The 15,000-nt window shown below is 36.5% G+C and overlaps 1 protein-coding gene across 6 annotated transcripts in view; it reads right to left on the bottom strand.

Annotated features, from left to right (window-relative positions):
- Positions 1–15,000, bottom strand: part of LOC131159719 (uncharacterized) — a 92,417-nt gene that overhangs the window by 64,967 nt on the left and 12,450 nt on the right. For all 6 annotated transcript variants that reach the window (XM_058114848.1, XM_058114849.1, XM_058114850.1 and 3 more), the window contains exons 7-8: positions 6,580–6,657; positions 717–783 (exon numbers count right to left, since the gene is read on the bottom strand). In XM_058114848.1, coding sequence (XP_057970831.1) covers positions 717–783; positions 6,580–6,657 — 145 coding nt within the window. The remainder of the gene's footprint in view (positions 1–716; positions 784–6,579; positions 6,658–15,000) is intronic.

The following is a 15,000-nucleotide window of genomic DNA, read 5'->3' as shown; positions in this document are numbered from 1 at the left end:
CTTTATTTCATCAGCCCCAAGTAATTCTACATGGAAAGTTCTCTTCAGCTCTATCAATTCATAAAAAATCATATCAGGTAATTTTCAATTATGTAGGGCCTGAAATGATAGAAGGAGGAAGTCATTGGAGTAAAACATTCCATTACAAAAACTTCAGCAGTATTTTGGTTGCAAATTAGCAGTAGCTGGGTTTGTCCAGAATTGGTGGAGTTTTCTTTGGCTACTTCATTTTGGGTTTTAGAAGGAGAAAGGACAGGGCTGCGCTATGGAAACGTGGTTCTTTCGCAGTGTTGTGGGGGTTATGGTTGGAATGTAATGCACATACTTTTCAGGGAAGAAGTTGGATTGATTGCTGATTTGGGAAAAGGCTTACTACTTGGAATCATTGCAGTGAGTGGGTTTTTGGTATTTCAGTGGAGTGAGCTTTTTGGATGTTCAACAAGATTGTCGTAGCCTGATGGTTTGATTTTGGGAGTTGTAGTTTTGCTTGTTTACCTTTTTTTTCGTTCTTTTGTTGTTTTTCATCTTTATTTCTGGTTTGCTCCTGATCTTAAAGGGAGATGTCTTATTCTCCTTTATGTCAATTCTTAGTATCTTAATGAATCACTTCTTTTGCTATCAAAAAAAAAATATATCCTTTAGATATGAAAATAGAATTAGAGAGCAATGTAAACAATCTAACAACCAAAGTAAGCGCACTTTGTTGTCTTACTCACCAAGTTCCAAAGAAATTGCTTTTGCGAATTCAGAAACCACCCACTCAAACCTGCATTCAGGAAAAAGCTGTAGAGAGAGAGAGAGAATTTTTTTAAGAAAACTATAAATCTTCCATTTTCCCCCTCTTGGTGCCCCTCAAGGTAGAACTACCATAAAAAATCAATTACAAGCAACTTAGAGAAAAAGAAAAAGGACATGCCCAAGAGCCCTCATAAACAGGAATAGAACATCAAGACTTTTTAAGCAGCCGTAAGATGAATTGTCCAAACATCATCAAACAACACGTGCCAAAAATCCATAAAGGAAGATTCAATAAAAAAAAATCATGCATAAAATGCTCATATAAGATATGCAGTTGAAATCTGAAGGGCTTTACAGTTGCATCATTTAGTGGCATCCACAAATTGAAGGTCAAGTGAAAGTTACAAGACGTTTACATTTAAGAATTCCCAAGCCATTATGAGCTTGGCTAGCAGCACAATATACATTACCCAGTTCATCAATTGATTCCATCCTTCCAGTAACATTTGATGTTTAATAGTTGAATAATGGAGTTGTAAAACATGTTTCACTGAAAATGTGTAGGTCTCCACATAATTTTCAGAATTTTCTTGGCAAATATGCTACCTATCGTAGCTGGGATTCACACCCAACCACTGTTCAAAATTCTACGATAATATTTTATAGAAATCAAGTTATAGTACCCAAAAGCTATCAAAAATGAGTGTTGAAGCAAAGCATGGTGCTTTGTATTTGGATTATCATATTCCATGGGAGAATATTTTGATAATTTTAGTGTTTAATATAGTTTTGTAGTATTATTAGTGAGTGGAATTGTCATGTTTGTGCTTAGTAGAATCTTGCTTTGAATTTAGAAAGTATTTTTTTCTCCTTTTGTTTCATTTATTTTTTTAACAAGGTTTCTAAGTTTGATAGGCATTATCATCTCTAAAAATTTTTTTTATTTTTCTCTTCTTTTTTTTTCTGAAGAGTTCAATACTTGTCATTCTTAGGTTATAAACAAGACCATTACAAGCTCAGCACCTTTCTATTATAGGGACTCTGAATCCTAGTTGGTATAGACATTAATTATGGTTGTTCTTACTAGTATTTTCTTGTTTAGCAAGTTTCTAATAGTCTATAATAAGAGTCCATAAATAAATCCTCATACCAATGAGATTATAGCATAGATTTCAGTGTGTTCAATTGCCAATAAGAGCGTGATTACCTATTTCTCTTATTTCTCCTTTCCTTGATGCTTTTTATTGTTTTTCCCTCTGATTAATTTACAATCAGTCCCAATTCCCTTGATTTGCTATACATCACGTTGCCATAATTTTTTCAATCCCCTAGCAAATTGCAATTTCAAACACTCATCCTAAACACGGCAAATTAAAATTTTAGAATACATTGTTCAAAAGGCTAGTATAATTTAGAGAAGACTAAAGCACAGATTTGAGTGTGCGTAGTTGTCGATCGTTAATGGTGTGCTTGCCTAATTCTCTTATTTCTCTTTTCCTTAATGCTCTTTATGGTTTTGCCCTCTAATTATTTTACAATCAATCCCAATTTCCTTGATTTACTAAACATCGAGTTACCATAGTTTGTCAATCTGCTAGGGAAGTGCAATTTGAAGCATTCGTCCAAAGCATGGATCATTAAAAATTTGGAATGCATTATTCAAGATTCAAATATCATCTATAAAAGACAAAAAAATATATTTGAGTGTGCACAATTGTTGACCATGAATGGCATTTGCCTAATTCTCTTATTTCTCTTTCCACAATGCTCTTTATTTTTTTCACCCTCTAATTAATTTTCAATCAATCCCAATTTCCTTGATTTACTAAACATTGAGTTACCATAATTTGTCAACCTTCTAGTGAATTTCAATTTGAAGCATTCGTCCAAAACGTGGATCATTTGGGGTTCAGTATCTCAAGAAATAGAACAATATATAATGCCACCCATAAAGAAAGACTGTAAGATAATAGCAGCAGCTACGGCATCAAGCCATACCCCACCCCAGTAGCTGCTCTAACAAGGGTCTACTCCCATTGACGAACAGAGGAATAAATCAAATCTTAGGGACACTTGTGAACTCTTTTGCCCCCATTTAGTAAAGGGAAATATATATATATATATATATATATATATATATATTATAACAAAGAAATTCATTAATTGGATAATAATGTAAAGGGAAATACATAGGTCATTGGCTGAGTTTGTAGATGACCCAGGTTAGTAACGGAGTATGACATATGTCTCAGTCACCGATTCAATTCCTTCGAACACCTCTTTGGCCCAAGAAATCACAATAGGAGATTCGGTCGGTCAATTCACTTCTTCAACTGCTAACAAGAAGAGTTTTCTTCCCAGATTGGGATTCCTAAAATAAGTCAGAAAAGGAGGTCTAAGCAATCACATTACACCGACCTCTCTTCCCTTGAGGCAAGCATAACTAACCCAATTGTTTTAGTAGCTGGAAGGTCAGATAGAAGAAGCGGAAGTAGCTCAATTGAAACGATTAGCAGCAGACCAGCTATGAGAATGGACTAAAATACAAAATATTATGATTTATACAAATGCCTAATATATAAATTTGACTTGTAGATGCATAAACCAATTAAATATATAGAAATGTGGAAATAAAAAAATCTCTTAATTTTAGATTTTCTCTAAAGACACAATGAATCAATGATACTACCATTGCCTCTTTATTAAATTTTATAGTAATTTAGTTTGTAAATTTTCACCAATTGCACTAAAAGATGCCCACTTCAATGTATTGCATTCCATGCAGGCCTACTTTCTGTAATCCAGTTCCCATTCCAATTACCACAACAATTCCATGTTCCATTATGAAACATTCCGTGTAACCTCGCCAAAGAAAAAACTGCCTTCAAAACCCTAAAATTCTTTTATCCTTAGAGCATCATCTAAACATCCCAATACTCTAGTTGCCAAAAATTACAGCAATCAATTTCTGAAATTCCAGCAATCATTTAATTTAGAAACCTTAGCTTGAATCCCAACATGGAACCATTGTGGTATTTGGCTGGAAAATCCCAAAGGATCCAAAATATCAAGGCTTTCTTGTTTGGGATTGTTATCAAACTGAAAATTCCATTTTTACACAATAACTCTATGGAAAAATAGTTTTCAAAATAAACAATCGCCAGCATAACTAGAGAATAGATCCAAAATCTAGAAGAGATCCTCCTTAATAAATGATAAGGCTAGTTAAAATTGATTATTAAGGTCTACCATGCAATCCGACTAAGGCTCAATATCATCTATGTTCAACATAGTGAAGGCTTTAATAATGGAAAAAACACATCATTAGTTATTACTCTCAAGCAAAAGCAAGTACAATAGATAAATTTTTAAAAAGGAAATTATTTTGTACTTTTGCCTATTTTAAACTTGAGCAAATCAAAAAGCAAGCAATATGCATCCAATATCATTATCACAAACAAATAAGACTTAAAATATGTCCCAAACTCAGCTTCCTCATGGAGAGCCAACTCATCTCATTCAATGTCAATGTCAACAAGCCAATGTTGGGGAGATTCAAGTTATGTGAATACAGTTCTTGAACAAGGTAAGAAACATAACGAATGCAACAATGAATCCAAGGAGGATGATAAAACAAAAACTAATGCTTCTAGCAATTCAAGGATGTGTTTTCTCATATAACATCTCAAACAATAAATGCAAATATAATTGATGCTTAAATGGAAATGGAACATCTGACTTGAGAGAAATTTCCATGATTGGGAAATTTAAGGCTTTACGGACTTCTTTGGCAGCCCGTACAAAGTTCCTTTTGGAAACATCTCCAATGAACCAAATAGGAACCTCAACAATGGTCGCAGAAAGTTCCCTTGGAAGCTTATTTCAAAGACCTCTGCCCCCATGGAGGTTCTTTTTTCTGCATTTGGATCCAACTCTTGGATGGTCCTCATGATCAACAAGCTGCAATAAATGATTTCTCCCTTGTCAACAGATGCTATTTGTGTAGGGAGGATACTGAGACAATTGATCATATCCTTCTATATTGTTTTTGGACCAGAAATCTATGGGATACAGCCAGTCCATTGATCAGGCAGCACTGCAGCAGCGGGTTACTGCTATGACAGTGGAGAAAGAAATTGAGCATGGAAAGGCATTTGGTCAAGCAGAGAAAGAGGCACACCCTTGACTGTTATTCCCCTCACAATTTTTTGGACTGAGAGGGAAAGAAATAGAAGAACCTTTGAAGGATCAGCCATAATCCAAAAAAATGGACTACCACTATTACTAGTTGGCATAGTGGGTTGTACATGATAGACAAACTGTTCAAGACTTTTTAAACACACTATTACATGTGATTTCTGTTTCGACACTGACTTGTATATCTGTGGCACCCCTATGGTGCCTTTCAATGAAATTTATTTTCTAATCCGTGTAAACAAAAAAAAAGCTTTATCCCCATTGCTTCCAAATGAAAGAATCATGTCAAGCCACTGTAAACATTTCATACCTTCAATTACACAAGACCAGAGTTCCAGGATTTCTATGTTCAAGACTTCAAAGCTCAATGGCGAGTTTTCAATGTCAGAGAGAATAATGCAAAAATTTATATCAAGAAAATGAAACAGAAACTTTATAGTTACATGGCATACAAGTGCATTACAAGAATTATAGTTAGTAATTAACATAGTTTTGTACTAAGATCAAGGGCTACAGGGTTTATCTAGTTCAGGTCTAGATTAGTCTTGAATATAACAAAGTAGATTTGCTAACCAAACTTAAAGCAAATCCTATAAACAAATGACACTAACCTAAAATCAAATATCCCTATGACCTAAATTTGCCAGCCCACACTTCATACCTAGAGTAATAGCCTTTATATGGTTATACAAATAATGTCCTAAACAGACCCAAAAGTTTTCTGTCATGCTTGCATCAGAAGTACATGAAATGTGAAAACATGATTACTACAGCACCATATCAAAGAACTTAGATACAGCACAGGACTAGCTATGCATTAGAAACAAACCAGGGGATTCATTCACAAAAAGAAAACACATCCTAGGTTAAGATCAACGTGATCGATCCAGTAACATAAGCAAGATAAAAATTATATATATATATATATATATATATATATATATATATATATATATAATCTTCATAAAATGCTCTCACTGGAAATATTATAATCTGAAACTTGACACACATACACACAGTGACAGCTGCCAAGCAACAAATAAATAGTATTCAAGTATTGTTCATCACCAACCCTAAACAATCAGTTTCTATAGATTTGGTGAATATACATGGAAAATTATGAGCCTTAAAACAAGATTTATTCATTGCTAAACCCCTCCTAAAGGAGTTCCCCACATCAGATTCTTTTAATTGAGTTTACAGGGTCAGCCTGGTTTAGCCAAGCCATTCCAGGTTCTGATGGGCTGACTGAGATTCAATAAAAATCTCCATTTTGCCCAGCCAAGGGACCAGGTCTCGTTCAACTTGGTCCAACACCTTGGCCCTGCAGGGTATCAAAACAATGATTTACAAAATTAGCAAGAAATTATTATAGCCAAGACCCAAGATAAAAGTTTCCATAGCCATTAACATATTAAATCAATTAAGATTTACACAATTAGAAAGGAACTTCTAACATCATCTACATCTTATGGCCAACTCAACAGTTTCTAGAAACCATTAACATATCAAATGAAACAAAAACATTCAAAATCATGTTAGATAAAGAAGTTCCTTTAGCTTCAATGAAATCTATTAATGGATAACAATATTACTATCTAATCCGAATGCCTCAGAAAGCATATCTGATACGAAACTTCATACCCATGCGACTGATTTTGAGAGGAAAGACATTATTGTTGTGTCTAACTTCATCTGCTGCTCTAACCCGGGGTACTGAACCTGTTATCCATGTGAAGTAAATAGATTTCAGAATCGATTCTTTCCACTGATATTATTCCAGGCTTAAAAATTGAATGAGATTTTTCCAAGTAGCATAATGTACAAAAGTCATAATTTTCCATGCAAAGGAGAGGGATTTCAGAATCAAGTTTCCAACTGACATGTTTCCAGATTAAATGAACAGGAGAGAATAGCATAATGCACAACAGTAATAAAAGGCATAAACAAAAAATGAGCAGTGAACAGGAAAAAGAAAAGCCTTCCAGACTAATTGATTGAAGAATGAAATTGATGAGATCCTGATGATAATTATATATATTAAAGGGTTGTAGTTCAAGAACTTAAACAAATGATTGGTCTCCCACTCTATTTATAATATATCGCACGTACATTAGAGTGAGAACTGTACCCTTACCAACATATGGACATAAAGTAATAAGTAATACAATACAGAGTAACCAGAAACATTCCCCCTCAAGCTAGAGCATATATATGATATATCATATGCTCAGACAGTTGACACTCAGACATCACAGAAGCAGTGTAAAAATATTCCAAATAAATGACAAGCAGCCTATATGTGTCTTGTCCATAGGCTATGAATGTAGAAAACCAAGTTATTCTAACATATTCTTCAACTGATGGCTTTATACTCAAGCTCTGCACTTGACCATGCAACCATACTCTAATTCTTACTTTCTAAGACACCTTGCCCCCAACAAACACACAATACCAGTTGTGGATATTCTGTCAAAGGATGACCCAGCCCAATCAACAATTGTGGTTCCCTAAACATGAGTATGACCTCGATCCTAATACAAGAGACCTCTCCCAGGCACATCTTTCAGGTATTGCAAGGCACGAATAACAGCACATGATTCATTCAGGAGAATCAGGGAACTGACTGAATACTCCATGCAATTTTGCAAAAGAATGTCTAGCCTAAGATAATTTAACTTCCCAACAAGTCTCTGGCAAAGTCCACCATCGACCAATATGTCACTCGCATAAGTCACAACTAGAAGACATTTGCTGCTAGGATCCATTAGTATGTCAAGTAGTTTGAAGCAACAACCTAGCCTCATTCAATAGGTCTATAACATACTTCCTTCGTGCCAAGAAGGTTCCATACAGGCTATAGATACCTCAATTTCCAAGAAATATTTCATAGGACCCAAATCTTAGTCTACAAGATTGTCTGCAAAATATGCTTCAATTGATGTATACCCTGACTATCATCATGGATGATTACAATATCATCCACATACACCAGCAATAAAATTCTACTTACAGCATCATGACAGTAGTATACAAAGTGGTCTATCACACACATCTGAAGACTAAACTATCACCATTCACTAGTGCATTGAATCTAATAAAGCATGCTCTGTGAGACTGCTTTAAGCTGTAAAAAAAAAAAATTTAAGACAACATATCAACCCAGATTCCCCTCGACTCCATAGAGACTTCCTTCTAAAGATCCTCATGTAGGAAAGCATTCTAATCGGTGCAAAGGCCAATGATGGTATTAGATAGTCCAAACAGCATTCTTGAGTACACCCTTTAGGTAGAAGCCTCCCCTCCAAACAAGCAACAAAACTATTTGTTAAAATCCCAAGTATCTTTGTGAATAATGAGTAAATTAGGAAAGTGGGTAAATGTAGAAGATTATATATTATTCTGTAGGGGGATTATTTCCTTGTTTAGAATAATTGATTGTATTATATAATATAAGATAGAGATGTACATAATTAGAAAAAGAAATACAAAAATTTATTCTATCTTCATGGTATCAGAGCTAGGGTTTCTAAACCTTAGTTAGCAATGGAAGACGGCGCTGTCAACAGCAGAGGGTCGAGCTCCTCTACAACTCTCGATAGCGACTCTGAAGTTACCTCCATCGTGGGTTCGAATGGGCTAGACAGCTCAGCCTTCCCGCTCTCGGTGGAGAGCTTGAATGGAAAAAATTTCCATGAATGGGCTCAATCCATCAAACTAGTGATTGAAGGTAAAGGAAGGTTGGGATACCTTACCGGTGAAAGGAAGAAGCCAGCCACAACTGACGTAGCCGCTCTGCAAAAATGGAAATCTGAAAATTCCATGGTGACTGCATGGCTCGTAAACTCGATGAAGCCCTCGATCAGCAAGATTTACCTGTTTTTACCAACGGCGAAGGATGTCTAGGACGCTGTTCGCGAGATGTACTCCAATGCCGAAAGCTACTCCCAGATTTTCGAGATAAAGACTCGATTGTGGCGGCTGCGGCAAGGAGAGAGAGATGTCACGGATTACTTCATGGAGATGACAACTCTCTGGTAGGAGCTTGACCTAAACGTTGATGAAGAGTGGGAATGCCCTAGGGATAGCATTCGCTATAAGAAGAGACTCGAAAACGAACGAGTCTTCGAGTTCTTGGCTGGCCTCAACCGTGACTTGGACGATGTGCGAGGAAGGATCCTCAGCCGATGCCCCCTTCCTTCTACCCAAGAGGTATTCGCAGAGGTAAGGCGTGAAGAGAGTCGTCACAACATGATGATGAAAGGACCAACCGGACACACAAGGGATGATCTATTGGCCCTGCTCTCGAGAAATTGCAGTGTTATGATGAAGGTTCCGACCGGACATATAGAGGATGAAATATCAGTCGTCAACTCGCGAAATAATGAGGTATCGGCCCTAATCTCACAAAATTCTACAAGTACAAGACAAAGGACACATAAAGGGAAACTATGGTGCGAGCATTGTTGCAAGCCAAGCCATTCAAAAGATACCTGCTGGGAGATTCATGGAAAGCCTGCAGATTGGAAGCCAAGACGATATCAAAAAAATCGTGGGTATCAGGCTACCACTGACGGTTCAACTGAAAAATCACAAGGCGAAAAAACCAATAATACCACTCCAAGTAGTGCATTTAGCCCTAAGCAGTTGGATCAGCTATATAAAATGTTTTCCTCAATTCAAACATCGAGTCAGTCTTCCACTGGTTCTCTGGCTCACCGAGGTAATTATTTGTCAGCATTAAATACTATATCCTGTTCCAAATCACCATGGATAATTGACTCGAGTGCGTCTGATCATATGACTGGTTCTTATCGATTGTTTTCATCCTATTCACCATATGTTGGAAATCTGAGAGTCAAAATTGCAGATGGTTCTCTCTCACCAATTGCCGGTAAAAGAAGTATTCGCATATCTGACTCTGTAACTTTAAAATCTATCCTATATGTTCCCAAGTTATCTTCTAATTTGTTATCCATCAGCCAGTTAACAAAAGACTCCAATTCCTCTACTAAATTTATTTCATCTCATTGTGTTTTTCAGGATCTATCATCAAGGAAGATGATTGGCACTGCTAAGGCATATGAGGGACTCTACTACTTTGAGGAGGCAAGCTTGAGTGAACAATGTAATACTACAATTTGTGATTCTGCATCTATTTTTAGAGATAGTAAACTTTTGTTATGGCATTCTAGGATGCGTCGCCCAAATTTTCAATATTTAAAACATTTGTTTCCATCCATCTGTTCAAATAAAATGTCTTCTGAGTTTCAATGTGAAGTGTGTGAGCTTGCAAAACACCGGCGTACTTCTTTCCCAACATCCATATACAAATCATCCCGCCCATTTACTATGATTCACAGTGATTTGTGGGGACCCTCAAGATCCCTCAATCGCTCCCATACGAAATGGTTTGTTACTTTTATTGATGACCATACTCGTCTGTGTTGGGTTTACTTGTTGAAAGATAAAACTGAAGTCCGTTCCATTTTTGTTAGTTTTCATTCCATGATTCAAACACAATTTCAAACTCACATTCAAATTTTACGTACCGATAATGGTACGGAATATTTTAATGATATTCTAGGAACTTATCTTCAAGAAAATGGGATTGTTCATCAGAGTTCTTGTGTGGACACCCCTCAACAAAATGGGGTTGCTGAACCAAAAAACAGACATATACTTGAAGTAGCTCGGGCATTGATGTTCACTACAAACATGAAAAAATATTTTTGGGGAGATGTCATCTTAATAGCTACACATCTCATTAATCGAATACCGAGTCGAGTACTTTCCATTGCCACTCCTCTCCAGAAATTCCAAGAACATTTTCCTACCTCTCGACTCCCTTCCAATCTTCCGCTAAAAATATTTGGCTATACTGCATTTGTTCATGTTCATGCACACCATCGGGATAAATTGGATCCTCGTGCCATTAAATGTGTCTTCATTGGTTACTTCCTTACCCAGAAAGGCTACAAATGCTATGACCCTATCTCAAAAAGGATGTTTGTTAGCCTTGATGTCACATTCTTTGAAACCACTCCTTATTTCCCAAAGACCTCTCTTCAAGAGAGAAATGGAGTGAAGATTGGTTCTTTGACTTCTTTACTACTGAATCAATGTCATCTATTGAGTCTCCCATTGCTTCATTCTCTAACCCATCTATTGAGCCTCCCATTGCTTCACTTGTTGACCTTTCAAACACAAAAGAGCACTTAACCTCAGGGGAAGATGCAAGAAAGCAAAACAACACAGACATACTTGTTTACTCAAGAAAGCCGAACACAAAGAACAGGGAGAATCTCATACCTGAGGCACCAAAAGTGTTGGAACCGGTGATGGCTCCGAACAAGCATGAGTCCACGCCCAGGTAATAGATAGTCATGAGCTCTCTTATGATAATCCTGTACCTGATAACATCAATTTACCTATTGCATTCAGAAAACAAACCAGGTCATGTACTCAATATCCCTGGTCCAAATACATGTCTTATAAAAGCTTGTCTACAGGATATCATGTTTTTTCCTCTAACCTTGACAGGTTGAGAATTCCAAAGAATATTCAGGAAGCTCTAGAAATACCTAAATGGAGGGAGGCTGTCATGGAAGAAATGTGGGCCCTGGAGAAAAGTGGAACTTGGGATGTAATGAATTTTCCGAGAGGGTAGAAGCCAGTTGGTTGTAAATGGGTCTTCACAATGAAATATAAATCTGATGGGACAATTGAACGATATAAGTCAGATTTGCTGCAAAAGGATTTACATAGACTTATGGCATTGACATTTGCACCGGTGGCAAACTTGAATACAGCTCGGGTCCTCTTGTCCCTAGCAGCCAACTTAGATTGGCCACTACAACAACTTGACATTAAGAATGCATTTTTAAATGGCGAGTTAGAAGAAGAAGTCTACATGACAATACCACCAGGCTTCAATAAGAAAGGTGAAGAAAATAAAGTGTGTAAACTCAAGAAGTCCTTGTATGGACTCAAGCAATCTCTCAGAGCATGGTTCAACAGATTTGCAAAAGTAATAAAGAACCAAGGATATCGCCAAGGGCAATCAGATCACACCCTGTTCTTCCAACAGTCTGAAAGGAGTAAGAGAACAATTCAAATAGTGTATGTTGATGATATAATCTTAACTGGGGATGATATAGTAGAGATGGAAAGATTGAAGAAAGTTCTAGCAACTGAATTTGAAGTTAAAGACTTGGGACAAATGCAGTACTTCTTGGGCATGGAAGTTGCTAGAACAAAAAAGGGTATTAGTGTCTCAGCGAAAGTATATCACTGATCTCCTAATTGAAATTGGCATGCTTGGATGCAAACCTAGTGAAACCCCGATTAAAGCAGTAAAGAGGGTAGAAGACTATGGAATACCAGTTGAAGAGGAGAGGTATCAGAGATTGGTTGGTAAGCTAATCTACCTATCACATACCAAACCAGATATTGCATTTGCAACTAGTGTGGTAAGGCAACACATGCATTCACCAAAAGAAGTTCATTTAGATGTTGTGTAAAAGATCCTTCGATATCTCAAGGGCTCCCCGAGCAAAGGACTCCTCTTCAAGAAATGTGAAAGCAAGGAAGTAGAGATCTTTACAGATGCAGATTAGGCGGGATCCGTGGAAGATAGAAGGTCCACCACCGGTTATTGCACATTCGTCTGGCGAAATTTGGTAACTTGGAGAAGCAAAAAACAGAATGTAGTGGCTCGTAGTAGTGCCGAAGCTGAGTTTAGGACAGTTGCTCAAAGAATATGTGAAGGACTATGGTTACGGAAACTCTTGGAAGAACTATAGGTCCCGGTGAAATTTCCTATCAAACTCTATTGTGACAACAAAGCAGCCATTAGTATCTCTCTCAATCCGGTTCAACATGACAGGACTAAACATGTGGAAGTGGACCGATATTTTATCAAAGAGAAAGTTGAAGAAGGAACTATCTGTATGACTTATGTACCCACCAAGGAACAAACTGTAGATATCTTTACTAAAGGGTTGGCACAACAGAACTTTGATGATCTCATTAACAAGTTGGAGATGATTAATATCTATGATCCAACTTGAGGGGGAGTGTTAAAATCCCAAGTATCTTTGTGAATAATGAGTAAATTAGGAAAGTGGGTAAATGTAGAAGATTATATATTATTCTGTAGGGGGATTATTTCCTTGTTTAGAATAGTTGATTGTATTATATAATGCAAGATTGAGATGTACATAATTAGAAGAAGAAATACAGAAATTTATTCCATCTTCACTACTAGGACTTACCTTCATAATATACACCCAGTGACACCCACTATAAGCATGTAAGATATGCATCTCTTCAACCATAACAGCTCTACACCTAGAATAGGATAAGGCTTCATGAATTGGAAATAGAGATAGAGGATAAGAAAGTTGTTTTATAATAATATGAGTGACTAAAAATCATAATAAAGTTTGAAATGGATGTTGGATGTAGGTGTGTTTACCTTTCCAAATGGCAATAAGAAGATCAAATATCACAAGAAACAAGATCAATAGACAAGGGAGTCAAAGGTGCAGCACTAGAACCTGGATGGGTCCATAGTAGTCAAAGGTGCGAAGGGTACGTGGAGCATAGGCGCGAGGCCAAGGCATGTGCACCTCACAAAAGTGTGGCAAACATTTATTAAAATTGTTTGTGTAATGATCCTATGTATGGATTCTTGATTGTAAACACATTAGAATTTATATTTGAATTTTAAATGTCAAATATTCAAAGCTAGAATATAAATTAATACATGCAGTTTAATAATATGCAAACTTCATGCCATAAATTCCACAAAATAAAAACCAGAAATAAGCAGCGGGAAACAAGAAAACAGCAAAAACAACAGAAGAGCAGCTCAGTAGAAACAGCACCCAGTGTTCATGCCAGAAATTCCAAATAACAGAAGCAGAATGCGAAGAAAACAAAATTCTTCCAGGCAAAAACAGCAATGTTATCCAACTTTAAAAAAATAAATAAATAAATAAAAATTGAAAGGGGGCTAAGAGCAGCTCCAATGAAGAGCAGCAGAGAAGTCTAGACTCTAGAAGAAGAAGAAGAAGACTGAAAGCAGCAGAGCAGAAATTTTTCACGAAAAAGGAGCAGAAAGTCCCAAAAAAAAAAAAAAACAACAGAAAAGGGGGGAAAATAAAAAAGGGGGTCACAGCTCTGAGAGCAGCACAGCAAGCCAGAAAAATAAGCAGGAAAGAAGAAAGAAGTTGTCCAAGAGCAGCAGACCAGAAAGGAAAAGTCAGCAGAAATTCAATAAGAACAAATAAACATGGGTCACAGCAGCTCTAACTGAGACCAACAGAGCAGCAGAATCACTGATTTTGGTCAATTAAAAGTAAGATGAAGAAAAAAGAAAGAAAAAAGAGAGAGATAACAAGAAAAATAAGAAAAGAATGTGAACTGGCCTTCAATCAAATTTTGAGAGTTGACTTTGGAGATCCATGGTTGGCCTTTGATCACAGCTCAGCACATATCATAAGATGAAGAGATTTTATAGGACAGCTATAAAATCAGCTATGTTATATGGATCATAATGTTGGGCAACTAAGAAAGAACACATTCAAGCTGAAATGAGAATGCTAAGGTATGACATTAAAAATAAATTAAGAAATGAGCATATTTGTTGTAAATTAGGCAAAATACCTATAGAAGATAAGATCAGGGAAGGGCGGGCATCTCAAATGATTTGGACATGCAATGTAAGCCAAATAATGCACTAGTGAGAAGTGAGCTAATTAATGTTAGCGGCAGTAGAAGGGGCCAAAGTAGACCTAAAATAACTTGGAATGAGATAATAAGTAGGGATTTAATAGCCTTTAAATTGTTAGAAGAAATTGCTCTCGATCATATATATTGGTAGAAAAGGATTCAAGTAGCTGATACCACCTCTTGGGACAGCCTTTGTTGTTGTTTCGTGAGGAAATCAGTGAACATAATACCAATAATTCTAGAGCATACCAAGAAATTAAACTGAAGAAAAAAAAAAAAAAAGATATTAGGACCCGAGCAGTGAAAAAATTTTTCATTTTCCATTTT

The sequence above is a fragment of the Malania oleifera genome, chromosome 7, assembly GCF_029873635.1.
Source record: "Malania oleifera isolate guangnan ecotype guangnan chromosome 7, ASM2987363v1, whole genome shotgun sequence".
NCBI classification, from domain to species: domain Eukaryota; kingdom Viridiplantae; phylum Streptophyta; class Magnoliopsida; order Santalales; family Ximeniaceae; genus Malania; species Malania oleifera.
Note: the sequence above shows the minus strand (reverse complement) of the source record. Positions and strands in the feature narration are given on the sequence as shown.